This window comes from Aspergillus pseudodeflectus (assembly GCF_044049435.1).
Source record: "Aspergillus pseudodeflectus strain CBS 756.74 chromosome Unknown BJX68scaffold_21, whole genome shotgun sequence".
In the NCBI taxonomy this organism is placed as follows: Eukaryota; Fungi; Ascomycota; class Eurotiomycetes; order Eurotiales; family Aspergillaceae; genus Aspergillus; species Aspergillus pseudodeflectus.
In genome coordinates, this window is record NW_027263797.1 from 193,863 (window position 1) to 209,541 (window position 15,679).

The 15,679-nt window shown below is 51.8% G+C and overlaps 7 protein-coding genes across 7 annotated transcripts; 2 read left to right on the forward strand and 5 right to left on the reverse strand.

Annotated features, from left to right (window-relative positions):
* Positions 1–113: 113 nt before the first annotated feature.
* BJX68DRAFT_237208 (uncharacterized protein) lies at positions 114–1,914 on the reverse strand. The gene is made up of 3 exons (XM_071040150.1): positions 1,592–1,914; positions 1,145–1,538; positions 114–1,095 (listed from the first exon to the last, which is right to left on the reverse strand). Exons 1-3 carry the CDS (start codon positions 1,887–1,889, stop codon positions 348–350), a joined length of 1,440 nt encoding a protein of 479 aa, XP_070899097.1. The 5' UTR covers positions 1,890–1,914; the 3' UTR covers positions 114–347.
* A 265-nt stretch (positions 1,915–2,179) lies between these two features.
* BJX68DRAFT_275824 (MFS transporter) lies at positions 2,180–3,955 on the reverse strand (the record flags this gene model as incomplete). The annotated part of the gene is made up of 2 exons (XM_071047933.1): positions 2,571–3,955; positions 2,180–2,495 (listed from the first exon to the last, which is right to left on the reverse strand). The coding sequence occupies exons 1-2, from the start codon at positions 3,749–3,751 to the stop codon at positions 2,180–2,182; spliced, it is 1,497 nt and encodes a 498-aa protein (XP_070899098.1). The 5' UTR covers positions 3,752–3,955.
* A 2,751-nt stretch (positions 3,956–6,706) lies between these two features.
* lysB (homoisocitrate dehydrogenase lysB) lies at positions 6,707–8,054 on the forward strand. Its single transcript, XM_071040151.1, has 4 exons — positions 6,707–6,754; positions 6,815–6,855; positions 6,917–7,086; positions 7,145–8,054. Exons 1-4 carry the CDS (start codon positions 6,727–6,729, stop codon positions 7,980–7,982), a joined length of 1,077 nt encoding a protein of 358 aa, XP_070899099.1. The 5' UTR covers positions 6,707–6,726; the 3' UTR covers positions 7,983–8,054.
* Positions 8,055–8,060: 6 nt separating this feature from the next.
* On the reverse strand, positions 8,061–9,197 carry BJX68DRAFT_237213 (DUF1769 domain-containing protein; the record flags this gene model as incomplete). The annotated part of the gene is made up of 3 exons (XM_071040152.1): positions 8,996–9,197; positions 8,409–8,930; positions 8,061–8,329 (listed from the first exon to the last, which is right to left on the reverse strand). Coding segments are annotated over exons 1-3 (937 nt in total), but the record flags the coding sequence as incomplete, so codon positions are not given.
* Positions 9,198–9,350: 153 nt separating this feature from the next.
* On the reverse strand, positions 9,351–11,947 carry BJX68DRAFT_92499 (uncharacterized protein). Its single transcript, XM_071050025.1, has one exon. The coding sequence runs from the start codon at positions 11,745–11,747 to the stop codon at positions 9,420–9,422; it is 2,328 nt and encodes a 775-aa protein (XP_070899101.1). The 5' UTR covers positions 11,748–11,947; the 3' UTR covers positions 9,351–9,419.
* On the forward strand, positions 11,938–14,095 carry BJX68DRAFT_275826 (F-box protein; the record flags this gene model as incomplete). The annotated part of the gene is made up of 2 exons (XM_071047934.1): positions 11,938–13,924; positions 13,974–14,095. Exons 1-2 carry the CDS (start codon positions 12,652–12,654, stop codon positions 14,093–14,095), a joined length of 1,395 nt encoding a protein of 464 aa, XP_070899102.1. The 5' UTR covers positions 11,938–12,651.
* A 341-nt stretch (positions 14,096–14,436) lies between these two features.
* BJX68DRAFT_237222 (DUF1748 domain-containing protein) lies at positions 14,437–15,667 on the reverse strand. Its single transcript, XM_071040153.1, has 4 exons — positions 15,384–15,667; positions 15,256–15,295; positions 15,148–15,190; positions 14,437–14,949 (listed from the first exon to the last, which is right to left on the reverse strand). Exons 1-4 carry the CDS (start codon positions 15,387–15,389, stop codon positions 14,808–14,810), a joined length of 231 nt encoding a protein of 76 aa, XP_070899103.1. The 5' UTR covers positions 15,390–15,667; the 3' UTR covers positions 14,437–14,807.
* Positions 15,668–15,679: the final 12 nt, after the last annotated feature.

The following is a 15,679-nucleotide window of genomic DNA, read 5'->3' on the forward strand; positions in this document are numbered from 1 at the left end:
AAGCACGTCAATAATGCAGTTGGGCTACCAAATGGGGGAACGCAGGCTCAACAGACATGATAGACAAGGCTCTAGAATGGTCATGGAATGAACAAAGCTAATTAATTTCCATGAGGAGGAAGAAAGGAGAGGAGGCGAGACGCTGACACATATGCGCGCCTGAGGCAGCATTCAGGGGGTGGATCCGCTTTCCATTTCATACGCTCGCTCTGTTTCAGTCCTCCTACAGTGCAATCCAATAATATTGCCCAGTTACGTGACGCCGTGACGGTAACAGCCATAGTGTCCGAACTATTGCTCTCAAATTTATGCTGATGGCTTGCTCTCGGCCACCTTGATGCCGCCACCTATAAAGGGGCCAATACATCAACCCTTCTGATCCCTTGAAGGCCTCGCGATTCTTTCCGGTCTTTGGGCCTTTTTGTTGGCAGTGATGGCGTTACCGGGTACAACGTATGCAAGATTATCACTAACTTATCATGAAACAGGACCCCAAACCATACAACCTCGGTTAAGTGTTGCGTCCACAATGGTACTGAATTTATTCCAGAAACCTGGAGCAGTCCGAGGAGTTGGCTGTAAAAGTACTGCTGGTCTGATTGAGAGATAGCTTCCATGGCGCCAAGAGTGAATAGCCACAGTGCCAGTGGCATTTTCACTGCGCTCTGTCCGAGGGCTTCCATGGATATGCGCAACCGCTGCAGATGTATTCTGGTGACCACGGGACTGATGCCAGATCTTCGTCGGAACTCAGCAAGGTACAATAGGGCCGCAGACCTGACGCAAGTATAGAAAGGGGCAGCATCGGTTGGGCTAGGATCCAGCGTAAGAAATCGATATGTAAGTGGATGGATCAGCTGGTCGATCTCTATCGGGCACTGCCAGATAGCTTCGCCAAAGGATGCCTGCCGCATTGACAGCTGTTCGTTGGTTTCTTGTAAGGCTCGGAAAGCGGACAACAAGGATAGAGGAAGGTCGATACCGCTGAAGCAAGGAGACGTCGAGTCGGGTGGGCTGATGTGATATGGCTCTCGGGCCTTGAGATCCCTTAGCTCTGGACGGGTGTCGAAAGCATAGGAACCAATTGATTCCACCCTACGCATGTTAGTTGAGCGGCGTATCGACCCATCAGTGAGCAACAGACCATTCAACCAAGCCTAACACCTTTTGATCTAGTTCTTTGACTGCGAGTCCAGACTCTTCAACGAGCCGAGCAACAGCCGTAATATGCAGCTTCCATGACAGTGCATCCCCTTCGAGATGGGAGTAGCAAGCCAAAGCAGCGATTGCGCTGACTGCACCATTTAACATATGCTTGTCGAACATTGATGAAGAGCCCAGAGAGAGTCGGACTCCTGAAAGCGCTTTTGTATGGCTTGAGAGTATGAAGGGCTTCAGTTCGTATTCTACCCGGCCCTGAGCAACGTGGGTCGCGTATGTAGCAAGCATCTGGTTGAAGGCAGCCGCATTGGTCAGGCATATTGGATACCAGCGGTCCCTGTATATGCGAGACTGGTTTGAGTTGGTATCCGAAAACACTGAACATGGTTATGACAGATCACAGAGTTGATTATTACCGAGGGAAACATACTATGGTGAAGGAGCCATCGCGATTCACGATCCAGAGCGAGCGAGCTGAGTGCAGGTGCAGGGCTAACAACAGGAGCAGCTAGAACAGATGATATTTGAATCGCACCCCTCGTAATGAGCTGCGTTTCATATTCTTCCCCAGGTACGGCTTGAGCGTGCACCTTGCGACGGGCGTATCCGATCTCGCGCATGACCCGCCGTCGCGCTCTGGAACGTTGGGATTTGGTCGGATGTCGGTGAGTGGGGGAGGTGGTGATAAAGACCCATTCCCGAGGCTGAGAAGGAAGAGGAGGCGTCATGGTTCATATATCACATCGCGCTCACTGTATCCTGCTACTTGCAACTGATGAGGGGGAAAGCAAAAAATTTGGAGGTTGGTTCTTTTTTGCGGTGACATCATCTCGCTCTGTTCAGCTGATTCTAAGCGCATTAGTTTATCCTTCAAATCGAAATGATGGATAACTCGAACATAGATGTCTTAGTTTTCTGACAATACTAACAAATTCCGAGTGGGTGACGTTGTGTTGTCTTCGATCATGCTTAGCCTGCGCATATTGCTCCTTCCAACAGCCTCGCCAGACCTCAACCTTTACACCTGATTATGAATGCTTTCTCTATTTCTCCAAGTCTTCAGCCCAGAGCATTCCGTACAACCAGCATATATCATCGCGATAACAAATGATAACGCTGATAGCCCCACCGAGGTCCAGAGAGCCGCCCTGTATCCTAGCAAGAGGTCTGCGCCATCATGGCTCACTTCAGCCTCCACGGTCCCTGCGATCCCCAATCCTATGGCAATCGAATAATTGACAACAGTATTAACCAGTGATGCCGCTGCTCCTTGATGTTTTACCGGTACAGAATCGCTCAGAATTGTTGCCGATGCCGGAAACGAAATGTCCATTCTACGTGAGGCAAAAAGGTTAGCTTTGTCTGTGCCCAGTTCCCACACAAGCCAGTTGATATCGGATGTTGCTTACCCCCAGGCAGTTACAGTGAATGACCAAAAGGTATTCATCCAATACGACTGCTCAACCGGCGCTATGCTCTGCAGAAGACACCCGACAAGGAATGAAGCACAAGCGACCGCCATCAACCATCCACTGGATATCTTTACCATCAGATATGGAGTAGTGAGAGCAGCCAGGATTCCGGAGATAGCTCCCGGTGCAAACTGTACCGCGGAGGCCAAAGGCGATACACCTCGAAACTGCTGGATGAATTGGAAAAGGTAGTAGAACCATACGCCAAAGCTGCTCCATCCTAGGCCTGTCGTCAATAACACTGCTGCAACATGTCGGTTAAATATGGATATGTCAAGGATTGGGTCTGCCGCGCGCTTCTCCTGCAGGACAAAGAGAACCAGAAGAATGAAGCCCAGAATAAGCAAGATATACACATATGGTGTCGGCCAACCATCAATTGGTGCTTGGTTCCAGGAGATATTGAGCAACAGCAGGCCAGTCACACCTAAAGCGGATCCAGTATAGTCGAATGAGTAGCCGACAGACCGTCGACCAAGATGAGAATCTGACGGGATCACCCAGATTGCAATCACCGCCATGATGAAACAGCCCAAACTGAATAACCACATCACCCACGGCCACCATACGTACTCCGCCAATGCCGCTCCCATCACCCCTGCAGTGAAACATCCCAGAGGTGCTGCCATAGCGAATGCTGAGAAGATTATGTTCTTCTTTCTTCCCGGAGGATACGTTCTTCCGGCGATTGCGAGCGCATTTGGCAGTAGAAACGCAGGTCCGATGCCTTGCAGCGCTCTAGCGGTATCAAAGAATATTGGCGACTTTGTGAAGGCACTGCAGCCTCCAATGACAGACCAGACCCCAAACCATGTCCATCCCAGAATAAGTATTCGCTTCGAGCCGTACAAATCGCCTAGCTTTCCCGCGACGAGGATAAACGTCCCAACCGTCAGACTGTATCCTCCCACATGCCAAGTCATCTGGGTTGCCTCATTGGAACTCTGTCCGAAGGTGTCCCCGACAAGGTGGAGGGGAATGAGAATGTAGCCGAAGGCGCCTTGAACGAAAAGTTGGGTCGAGCACACAACCATGAGGAAGAGCCATTGCTTGATTCCACGGGGCGGCTCCAGATAGACATCGGAGGTCTGCTGTTCGAGTTGCTCGATTGACGCCATCTCAGAGTGAGAGAAATGAGCTTTGGATTTGTAAAGTCCTCAAGTGAAGCAGAAGTCAAGTGCTAGGAGTGTCGAGGCAGCATGGGGTTCTTAATTCACATCCCAGCACGCGGAAGACGTGAAATATGACTGCTTTCTTGGTTACTGACGTCGTCAAGCCTCTCACCCCATCACCGCGGGTATAGATCGAGTTCCAGAACCGGAAATCGAGCGATGGGATAAGTGGGGCTGACAGGGGACCACGCCCCATATTAAGCTTAGTGGCTATTTGAGCCATGGTTTCAAGCTTGAATATCCACATCTCTCTCTACTACCTCCTCCAACACATGCGAAACAGACGAGCGAAGATTAACGCTTGAAAGACCGTCCTTATTGCGCACTCCAACCTAGTCACCTCGCTTAGCCAGCGCAACATAGCCGCTAAGTGACAATAGTTACGCCTCAATGTCCCGCTTGGTACTTCGGCTGATCTTGCCTCTATAGGCTGGGTTGTCGAGATAGATACATAACATCAAGGAATCACATGTGTCGACTATCAAGATTAAATTTGTCAAGAGCCGAAGCACCAGGCAGTTAAAGAAAGCTCACCTGCACAGCACATATCTTTGCTAAGATTGACGGGTAACCTGTCACAGTGGCAAGGAGTACCTGGGGCAAGAGCTAAAAAGTAGCAAGACGAGGTACTGGTTTCCACGTTTCCAGCACTTCCTAGGCTTATCGAGCTAATGTTCCTTGCTGCAGAGTTATTACATAAGTACGTATTTATACTTTGAGCCGTGTACGAAAGCGCCTGCCCGTCCAGTAGTATCTGGGAATCGGGAGATCATGTTGGGAGTAGACTAAGGTCCGCGGGATGATTACACCGACAATTTGCCGGGTACTGGAAGTAAGTCTAGCACATCGACATTTTTGTGTCTTTGTTCAGAATTACTGGAGTTGGGAACCTAGGTGTGGAGCTATCACTGAGAGGCTGCTCATGGTACCCTAGGTGTTGACCACCATGAGCAGCTTTCCACTGATACTACCCACAGACTACCCGTTATGTCTCGTTATGCAATGGCCTCGCAAAACGGAACCACCGATGAACAGTCCTCACCTGGCATTCTTACAGCCAAGCTCCAGCATCTTGCTCCAAGGCTCAGCGACGAAGATGACCTTGAGGCAAAGAGAGTGTGTCTACAAATCAGCAAGCGCTCACAGCTCAGCTAGAACGGCCGGAGAACACAGCCGTGGACCTTGCTTTTTTCAGTCAGGGTGGACTTGCCCGGACTCTCTGCCATCGATTGCTCTAATTCCTGTTCACGCAGCCTATGATTGGCGTTAGTGCGGATTGCTATCGACCTGAAGCTGTTCGAAGTTATTGTTCAATACGGGCCTGTTACGTCGGAAATGCTGGCTAGCTTGTCTCCGGCTGAGGAGTTGCTGATATGTACATAACTCACAAGTAGGCCTCGATGACAACCCTCAAAACTGACGGCTACCCAATCTAGTACGTATTTTGCGCCTCCTGTCAGTAGTACACTGCTGAAGAAATCTCTCCTCGGACCTGGAAAGCCACACGCATACCAAGGATCATGGCCACAAAGGAAATCGCAGCTGGCCATCGGATCGTGTTAGTTATAGATTCAAGTACATCCTACAGCCCTAAGAGCTAACATAACAACCCCTTACCTACAGCTCTGAGCTGATCGTCCCCGCCATGCAAAGCGCCTCGTCCTACTTCGCCCAACACGGCTACTCCTCGCCCACGAACCCTTAAACCGGCCTTGTACAATTCGCCTCCAACACAGATCAGCCCACCTTTGCGCATATTGCGTCGAACCCGTCTTTACTTGAAGACTTCAACCTATTCATGGGCAACTCTATGGGCGCCCGGGCATACTGGGTCGATTGGTACCCTGTGCAAAGCCGGATTCTGGACAGGGCGGCCACAGACACCGCACTAATTGTAGATATTAGCGCAGGAAAGGGTCATGGCTTGTTGGCGTTCTTCCAGAAGTTCCCCAGTGCGGGGCGGCTTGTTCTGCAGATTTGTCGATTGTTGTGGAGGCGCTTGATGGGGCCTGGGGACGGCAATTGAGGTGGTTGCGTATTATTTCTCACGGAGCAACCTATCAAAGGTGGGTTTAGTTCTCGGTCTCTCATTTGGGGAGGCAGGCAAAGAGCGCTAATTGATACGCATTGAATACAGGCGCAAGAGTCTACTTCTACCACCACATCTTCCACGACTGGTGCAATAGCTACTGCCTCGAGATCCCCTCTCGAGTCGTCGAGGCCATGGCATCTGGATACTCGAAGCTTCTTTTTTCACGAGATGATTATCCTCGGGCAAGGAGCATCGCAGTTCCATGCCCAGATTGGCATCACTATGATGGCGTTTAATGGCGGAATGGAACGGACACGATCGCAGTGGCAGGCTCTTCTTGAGGCGGTTGGGCTCCAGATCGTGTGGTTCTGGGATCCAATTAATGAAGGTGCAGATGGGATTGTGGGGACTATGAGGGTTTGATCGTCTATAGTTGTTCTATTTGGGGTTGGGTTTAGCAATCGATCATAACATACATTTAGTGAGCAAACATAGGAACGTTACCCAGCACGTGGGTACGTTCTGGTAGGATATAACAGTGCCTTTAAGGCGAAAACCTTACTGAGAAAAGTCTTAGATGGAAAGATGAAGCACTGTTGCGTGAAATATATCTTTGAATTCTGTCGGATACTATTGGCTCTGCTCGGGCTGTCCTGTGAGCTCTTGAAGGTCATAAAGGCAGACCAATTGCCTTGAGCGCCTAGCCTACGAGTATGATAAACAACATTTGCCATCAAGAGAACGAATGGAAAGACGTTGGCTGAGTCCAAGCATCCGCCGACATGTCGGCGATAATGTGGCCGGATCAACAATCTTCCGCCGCCATACAAAATAGTTCCCTCCGATTGCGGACGTTTTTCTGTCCAGCAGGAATCTCAACATACTCACAATGGCTGCCGCTAGGACTCTTCGCATAGGTCAATTGCTCTTTTTTAGCTGGATTGCGTCTGTTATGACCGACTGACAGTTTTGTTCAGGTCTCATCCCCGGTGACGGTATCGGACGGGAGGTCATCCCGGTATGTCGGCATTTTGGCGGACAGGCAGGACAATGGTAGTAGCTAACATTACTTTGTCTAGGCCGGTAGACGCATCCTTGAATCGCTTCCCTCCTCCCTGAACCTGAAGTTCAGCTTCGTCGACCTCGATGCGGGATACGACTGCTTCAAGCGCAGTGGCAGCGCTCTGCCCGACAAGACCGTCGATGTGCTCAAGAAGGAGTGTGATGGTGCCCTGTTCGGAGCTGTCAGGTGAGTCACGGATGAGAATCACACATCAATGGCGCGATCTGACCTTTTTTCCGTATAGCTCCCCCTCCACTAAGGTCGCCGGCTACTCATCCCCCATTGTCGCCCTCCGCAAGAAGCTCGACCTCTACGCCAACGTCCGCCCCGTCAAGACCACCGCGGGCACCAGCGCCGGCAAGCCCATCGACCTCGTCATCGTCCGCGAGAACACCGAGGACCTGTACGTGAAGGAGGAGACCACCGAGGAGACCCCCAACGGCAAGGTCGCCCGCGCCATCAAGCAAATTTCTGAGCGTGCCTCGTCGCGCATCTCCACCATGGCCGGTGAGATTGCTCTCCGCCGCCAGAAGATCCGGGAAGCGAACCCCGGTCTCCGCGCCCAGCCCATGGTGACCATCACACACAAGTCCAACGTCCTCTCGCAGACTGACGGTCTCTTCCGCGAGACCGCGCGCGCCGCCCTAGCCGCCCAGAAGTTCTCTTCTATCGAGGTCGAGGAGCAGATTGTTGACTCCATGGTCTACAAGCTCTTCCGCCAGCCCGAGTACTACGACGTCATTGTTGCCCCCAACCTCTACGGAGACATCCTCTCCGATGGCGCGGCTGCCCTCGTTGGCAGTCTTGGTCTCGTGCCCAGCGCCAACGTCGGTGACAACTTTGCCATCGGTGAGCCCTGCCACGGAAGTGCCCCCGATATCGAGGGCAAGGGCATTGCCAACCCCATTGCTACTCTTCGCAGCGTGGCTCTCATGCTCGAGTTCCTCGGCGAGGAGAACGCCGCTGCTAAGATCTACACTGCTGTTGATGGCAACCTGGATGAGGGCAAGTACCTCTCTCCCGACATGGGCGGAAAGGCTACCACCCAGGAGGTGTTGGATGATGTTCTCAAGAGACTGTAAATAGCGTTTTGACCTACATGTAGATGCATAAAAGTTTCCTACACGAATGTATAAATCAATTCTAGGTTTACATTTATGGCCTTGAGAACTCTACTCTACATCAGCAGCAGACGGCGCCTCTTCCCAGTTGAACCTACCACCAGCCTCCGCTTTACCAGTCCCAGCCCCAGTTTGTTCTCCTGCAGCAGAACCTTGCCCTTCATCCTCCAATAAAACCAACGTAAACAGCACAACAAAATAAACCTCCCCCGTCGCCCGGTTCTTCAACACATATCGCAGCGAATGCGTCTTCTCATCTATATAGTTCAACGCATTGATATTGAACCCAGGAAGGCGGAGTATGAATTCTACGCATAATCGTTAGCGGATCAACCCAGACCACGGAGATATGAACGAGGCAATGACGGGCAAAGGTGGGTAAAATACGATTGAAATCCAAATACTGATTCCCAAAATCCGCCCAATAGACCCTCCCAGCCTCAAACTCCCAGTCCTTCCTCTTTGCCTCATCCCGGAAGTGACTCCTCCGCTCCGCCACAGTCCCCGGCACACCCTTCCCCTCTCTCACACTCATCCCGCCATCATCCCCCTCTCCCTCGCCACCCTCTTCAACAACGACATCATGTACATCCGGCAGTCCATTCTCAACCTTCTCCCCAACCCGAAACTGGTTCCACGTCGCGACAGCCGGACTATACAGATACGGCTTGTCTGCGTACGCGTCACCGTCGAGGGTGGGGTCGATCGTCCACTGGACGAGACGGAGGGCGGCGTTGAAGCCTGGCGGGAGTCTGTCGCGGATGGGACGGTCAAAGTCGTTGCCAAAAATGAGGTCGTTTCCGTTGACGGGTTGTTTGAAGGAGATGGCGAAGGAGATGGAGTATTGGTCTTTTTTGTGGAGGGGATGGTTGAAGTAGGGGTGCGTGTGCGGGGCGTTGTCGGGGAAGCCTACAGGATGATTGTTAGTTACTGCTTGATGCTTGGGTATGGGCTGAAGAGCTCTGAAGGCCTACCGGTGTAGTTTTGGATTCGGACAGCGAGGTTTGTCTTTGCGTGGTTGTTTTCGATCTTTAGGGTTTTGGGTTCGTTGACGGGTACGTCTTGGTGGGTTGATGGGTCGTAGCCGCTGCCTGCGGTGACCTTGAGGCGGTACTTGGAGGCTTTTGAGTCTGGCATGATGTCTAATGATGCTGAAACTGTCTATAGGGATGGTCAAGATCAATGGCAGAAAACAAGGTGATATAGAAATACGGAGTACGAGCTGGACATATCGACGTCATCGATCGATAAGATAACCCCCGCTCCACACCAGCTCATGCTTGTATACTCCGTACCAAAGGGCGATTGAATGCAGTGAAGACGTGAAGATTCTAGGTACTACACAGATTACATTGTCTAAGTAATCAAAACAATTTCTAGATCAGACAAAAGAAATGGTCAAAGATCGGCTGGGTCAGAAGGGAGCAACTGCTGGTCGACTTCTAGTTCCTCTTCCAACTCATCCTCTGTAAGAATCCCGATTCCGCTGTCGAGCCGCCTGCGGTGCTTTCCGCGGCCAACCTCGACGTCTACGAATCGCGTCATGCTGACAGGGGTGATGGGCTCACTGCCCATTTCCATATTGTCCGACTGCAATTCCTCCGATTTCAACTCCCAGTTCGCCGCTCGCACCTTTGCCTTGCGGCGCTCAGCATTGACTGTGGCTTTCATGGACGCATACGCCCGTGTTTGTTCGGCAACCCATTGATCCAAAAGCCCGTCTCTCGTTTCGACCTCTAGGCGCAGCTGTTCCTCTAGTCCAGCATTGCTGAGACGGAGCTTCTCTGCTTCCGCTTTGACCGTGTCGAGCGCTGTGTTGAGTTCCGAGACGCGAACATTCATCAATCCAATCTCTTGATCATGTTTTAGAGCTTGCTCCTCGTTGGTATGTTCAAGGCTCTCGACCGCTTGGTGGAGCTCGCGCTCGATCATCTCAACCTTGGCCGTGAGGTCGCAAACACGTATCCTGTTCTGTTCAATGACTTCTTCCAGCACGCGAATCTGCCGTTCCCTTTCAGCGATGGTCGAATCAGCGGTTTGACGAGCCTTTTCTTCGTCTGCAACCTTCTGGTGCAACTGAGATAATTGCTGCGCGTGTTTCTCAGTACGCTGAAGTTTCTCATCTTCCAACTTTGTTACAAGATTCTCTAGGCTTTTGACTTCATCATGATACTTGTCAAGCGCAGCGTTCAGCCTGTCAATACCGACGACATGATCCTGTACTTCACGTTCTAGTTCCTGCATCCGGATTCGCGTGTGCAGCATATCGCTTGCAGATGATGCAATCAACTCTTCTAGATCCTGTATCTTTTTCGATGCGTCCTCGTACCGGACTAGGAGAGTATCAAACTGCCCCCGCAGAGCTCTCTCTCGATCGACTGAGCCGTGATGCCGTGTCTGCACTTCGCCAAGCTCCTTGACCAATGCCTCGACTCTTCTGACCAAGACGCTTAGAGTAGAGTTGCCGTCGTTCAATCCCGCATCGGCAGTTTCTCCAGGTACGGCGCGCTCAAGTTCAAGGCGAGCAGTCCGGAATCGATGGCGCATCTCATTTATTGTGTCCAATGCATCTTCGCCATGGAATCCTAGGCTCGAAAGCTCATCTTGGATGGTGTTCAATGTATGCGTGGCGTCTGCGGCACGGTTTAGAGTCTGCACCAGGCTCGGAAGAATATCGTCTAAGAAGTCCAGAGGTGGGGAAGGCTGGCGAAGGTGCCGCTCAAGGGGAGTTCCGCTGAGTAAGTCAAGCTGAGAACGGCATGCTTCGAATAGGTCTCGCTTCTCCTTCTTTGCCGCGTCCAAGTCTCGTGTAAGGGTGATGAGCTCGGGGTCAAGGTTGGGGGCAGGCTGCGAAGTTTGTACGGAAGCGTCAACGCCCGGTGCCTTTGGGCTCAAAAGCGAGATATCATCGGGAACTGAATAGTGTCTTTCTGCCCCACGAATATCAGGAGAGTCTGACATGAAGATGGTTTCGCCTTCAAAGCCGCTATCGTTGATTATAACTGTGTCTATCGAGCTGCCGGATTCTGAGCGCTGGTAGTGAGGAATTTCGCTGCCAGAAAAGCAAAGTTGTGCTCTTAACCGACTGTTACCATACTCTAAATGCTGGATTCGATCCGCGGGCGTCATCCACTGTCCATCGTCACTGATTGATTGGCTTCCCGGGGACATTGTACTTTTCTTCGATGACTCCAGTTCCCGCTTCAACGAGTCTCTTTCGCGCAGCAGCAGGTCGAGGGACTTCTCATACTGGGCAGCGGCTCGCTTGTCGCGTTCTATGCTCGTAATTTCGTCACTCAACCCGAACCGTCTGATCCTGCGCTGGGTTCGTGTGTCCAGGAGCTGCCGCAGAGGGGTAAAGTGTAGTACTCTCGCAGTAGGTTCATTACCAAGAGGCAACTGGCTGTCGGCGATGCGACGAGACCGCGGAAGAGGGGTGGAGCGGCGCCGGGCTCGGCGACTTGGGGTTCTCTGCAACGTATTGCTATACTCCCTTTCCTCAAAGGATGTGCGGCACATAGCTGGCGTGAGACCCGTGGCGTAGTCGGGGGTATCTTGCGTCACAGGACCCGGGTCTGAGAAGCGCACCCTCTTGTGTGGATGGCGGGGAGTTTCGCAAGCTCGGACATCAGAGTGGCGAGTCTTCACAGCTTGAATGGGAGAGCTATGCCCAGCATTTGAGGCAGAGCTGTTGCACCTCTTTCTTCGAGCGTTTCGAGTCTCCATATTGAGGTCCGGCAAGTGTAGCAACGTCGCGCAAGTGCGTATCTCAATATTGGGAAGTTATACAATGGGCCAACCCCAGTAGATAAGATGCAGCGCTAGGCAGGCAACGAGAGGCGAATAACAACAACGGTGTTGTTACCTGCAGGCGTGTTATTATGATAGGCCCCACGCTTATTTTGATTAAACCTCAAACGGAAAGAAGGGATTGCCGAGTCGTGCCTTCCTTACGCGTGATGGAGCCAGTATCACTGCCTAATTGGGAAACTGTAAACAACCAGGCAGCAGTCAGGTGACACCCCTTGCCTGATCTCCCAGGCTGCCATTCCGCCCTTCAGGCTTCAAGGCTGAGCCTGGAGGCTGCGTCCTCGTGCATCGCGTGTCATCTGGCAGGCCGTGGGAGATTATGCTGCGAGGAACGCGGGACATTCGATGATCCCCGTTGGGCCAGCCGTCTTCTCTGTCGTTCCCGAGGATACAATGCCAGGGACAAAGCCTCGTCCACCCTGCTCGATGTAATTTCGACACACTGTAGCATCGGACAGGACAACTACTCCGGAGTAGATTGAAGAGAACACAAAAGTGGAACAGTGGAACTCAGGAAGGTCTGGATGTCTTCCGAACTTTCGGGCCAGAGTTCGAGTCTTGGGTTGCGATTTGCGGGCGGCAGGTGATGTCATTTTGAGGGGGACAGCTCGAACCACTCACAGCTCGAGTCGCCTGAGTTCACTGATACCACAACTTAGCTGGCGATAAATCTCCAACGACCTCTTTCCAGATGCTGCAAACAACCCTTCCAGAGGACATTGTGTGCTTGACTCGTCTCATTGTTGACCGCTGAGTGAATGAGGCTGGTACACCCGTATTCATCTCATTCGCGCTCTACCACTTCAAACCACCAGGCCTGATGGCCGTCGCACTGATGGACTGGCAACCGCCCCTTGGGCAGCCGGGACAAGATCATTCCTCATTAGGGGATCAACAGGACTCTAATGGACAAGCACCGCACTTAACAGATCAAGACCGCATAACGCTTCAGAATATAGAGACACCGCTCCTCCAACTCCCCCCGGAACTCTTCTACGACATTTTCTCATATCTTTCAGCGCTCGACCTCGCCCGCGTCGCAAGAACCTGCCGATCACTAGCCGAGCACGCGAACAATGACCGGCTATGGGCAGCTCTCGTCAATTCGAATCTACTCGATCCGATCCATGATCCTGGGGTCTTCAAATCGTTCCGCGATCTCTACATTACACATCATCCGTGCTGGTTCATCCCAAGGAACAAGGTGTGGTTTTCGGATGTCGAACATACAGGGAATCTTATCTTGACTCGATACGATAATCGACGAGGAGTTATCGAAGGATACCGGGTGATTGCCGAAAGACGCTCTTCTAAGATCTCGTTTTGGGAGTGGAACCCTGATGTTGTCATCCAAGCCTTCGAGCCCAAAGTGAGCCTGTGGCTCGATGATCCTGTTCTCTTGCTGCAGAAAGTTGAAGGCCAGCGGCCGAGGTACCTCGACAGTGAGACTCGTATGGCGATGCCGATCGAGGTCCAGTACATTCTCAATTCCATCATCCTTTGCAAGCAGAGCAACCAGGAAGATCTTACCGAAGACACGGAGTGGCCCCCGGAGAGGATCCCTAGCGACCATCGAGTTTTCCGTAACCCGGAGATACATTGGTCGGAATGGAATCGTTTGCCGCGGAACCTAGATCAGTTGTCGGAACATGCATTCCGAATCAGACGATGGGCACATTTCCGGTTGGGCATGCCGATTTTTGCAGCTAGTACAGGGGAGACCATGTCAACATATGCCACGCTTGATGCAGATCTATACACTCCCACGAAGGACAAGCCTTACCAAGGAATCTGGGTGGGGGATTACTCGGCACATGGATGTGAATTCCTTCTCGTCATACAGCGGGACAACCCCGAAGACGACTCTGACAATCCTGATGCTCGCGACCCGAGAAATGACGACATTATCCAGAGGGGAAGCCTAGAGGCTGTGAAACTCACAGGGGATCCCAACGTCCCGCGAGGTCAACTCTCGTTTAAATCAGATGACATCGGATCTCGTGGCACCGTTCGAATTGCAACGGAAGCTTTGTTTGAGGGAGCAAGGGTGGTTCGCAGCACAGGTCATGTGGCGGGCCTTGGCTTTAGAGATGGTACGTTGACTTACATGCACTTCCTATAGAGCTCCTCTGACCAGAACAGACACGTTCATCACTTCGCAACTCATTCTTGTCTCGCCTGATTGTGTTGCCCATTACTGGGAGTCTATGGGCCATATTACCTATTATCGTCGTGTTGATATTGATGCTCTCATCCGCACGTAATATCGACGCATATTCTCCGTGTTTCAGGCGGCATCATGACAAAACCTCGAGTAAAGAACCCGGTCACCCGGCTCAAACATACCCCCACGCTTTATGCATCGCCTTTGATTTGCACATTACGAAGCCATTTCAGCTTTCTCGGTGGCGTTTGTGATAAGTTGGGTCATTTCTGTCATTTCATTGGCGCTTATTGATTTCTTCGGACCCTCGTGGCAAAGGCTCTCTTTGACGAGTGACGTTTTGATACTCTTCGTTTTTGATATACGGGGATGGTTGGAGTTTTAAACGTTGTCGTGCTCCCACAAACTGCTTATTCACCTGGTCGTAAGATTCTCCTAAAGGCTTAGAACTGAGTTTCATTACTTTGCATACACAGGCGTATAATATATCCATATCATAGGTTCCTGCAAAAACCAGAGGGAAGTCAGACGCAGCCAGACACACAGAGACAGGTCTAGAACAAATAAGATTCAAAGGTATAGAGTGGAAAGAATAACAAGTTCCCAACGCCAGTTTGCGCAAAGGGACAAGGGCATAGCCGAAGCCCAATCATCAATCATAACCTACACCCCATCCCCCGGTATTGAAGCAGAGAGACATCGAGTAGCGCGCAGAACACGTCATTCATCCCCGCAAAGCCACTGTATTGCTCCTCGCATGCTCAGCATCCGTTGATACACCTCCCTATCCACACATTCTCAACATAAACCCCTCATCGCTTCCTCTCAAAATAGCTCGTCGAGCTCAGCACCGCAATCGACTGATCCATAACCCACTCGCCAACGCCCAGGTATTTATTAATCCAGTTCTTGATATCCTTGCTATCGGTAATTTTGTCGGCGCTAAGACTGGGGCTGAAATGATCCCCACGCCTTACGCCCGACAGTTCCCCTACCCGGCCGGTAAGGGCCGGGGGAAAGGGAGTGCGGGCGGCGAGGGAGGAAGGTGTTAGTCTCATGGTTCTTCTTCTTTTTGAGCGGGGGTTGGGGTTGGTTGGTGGGTAGGGGCGGCATGGTGGGTATGAGGAGTATGCGAGAATAAGGAGGGCTTACGTGAGGCCCGTTGAGCGCTTTACGCCGGCGAGGAAGGCGGAGACTATACGGGTTGTTAGCTTTGCTGATCGGGTTGGCGAGGAATCAGGGAAGCTAAGAATGGCTTACTGAGGACAGCATCAAAGGCGATGTGGGTGATACGACCGAACTAGAGGAAAAGTGAAACAAAGTCAGTGGCCGTGCGTTCCTGGCCTGAGTTCATTCTCGTAGCGCATCGCATCGGGTTGATAACGTACTACCATGTTGAAGTTGAGGGGTCGGTCGGTTGGAGCGGAGGGAAACGCGAAGGTAAGGCACGAGGCGAGGGGAAACCTCACGCCAAAGAAGCAATATAGACCTGACGAGGAATATGGCTAAGCCGGTGAGTAGGTGGTTTGCTCGGTGAGACAGATATGGAGAAGGCGAGAGCTATCAATCGATGCGGCTCAGGTGTACGGAGTAGCCTACAGGTCTCTGCTCCGCGGGCAGATGTCGGGCGATGCTTCCGCTCTCACGTGCTATTCCGCATGACACTTTTTGGTGGCTGGGGTTT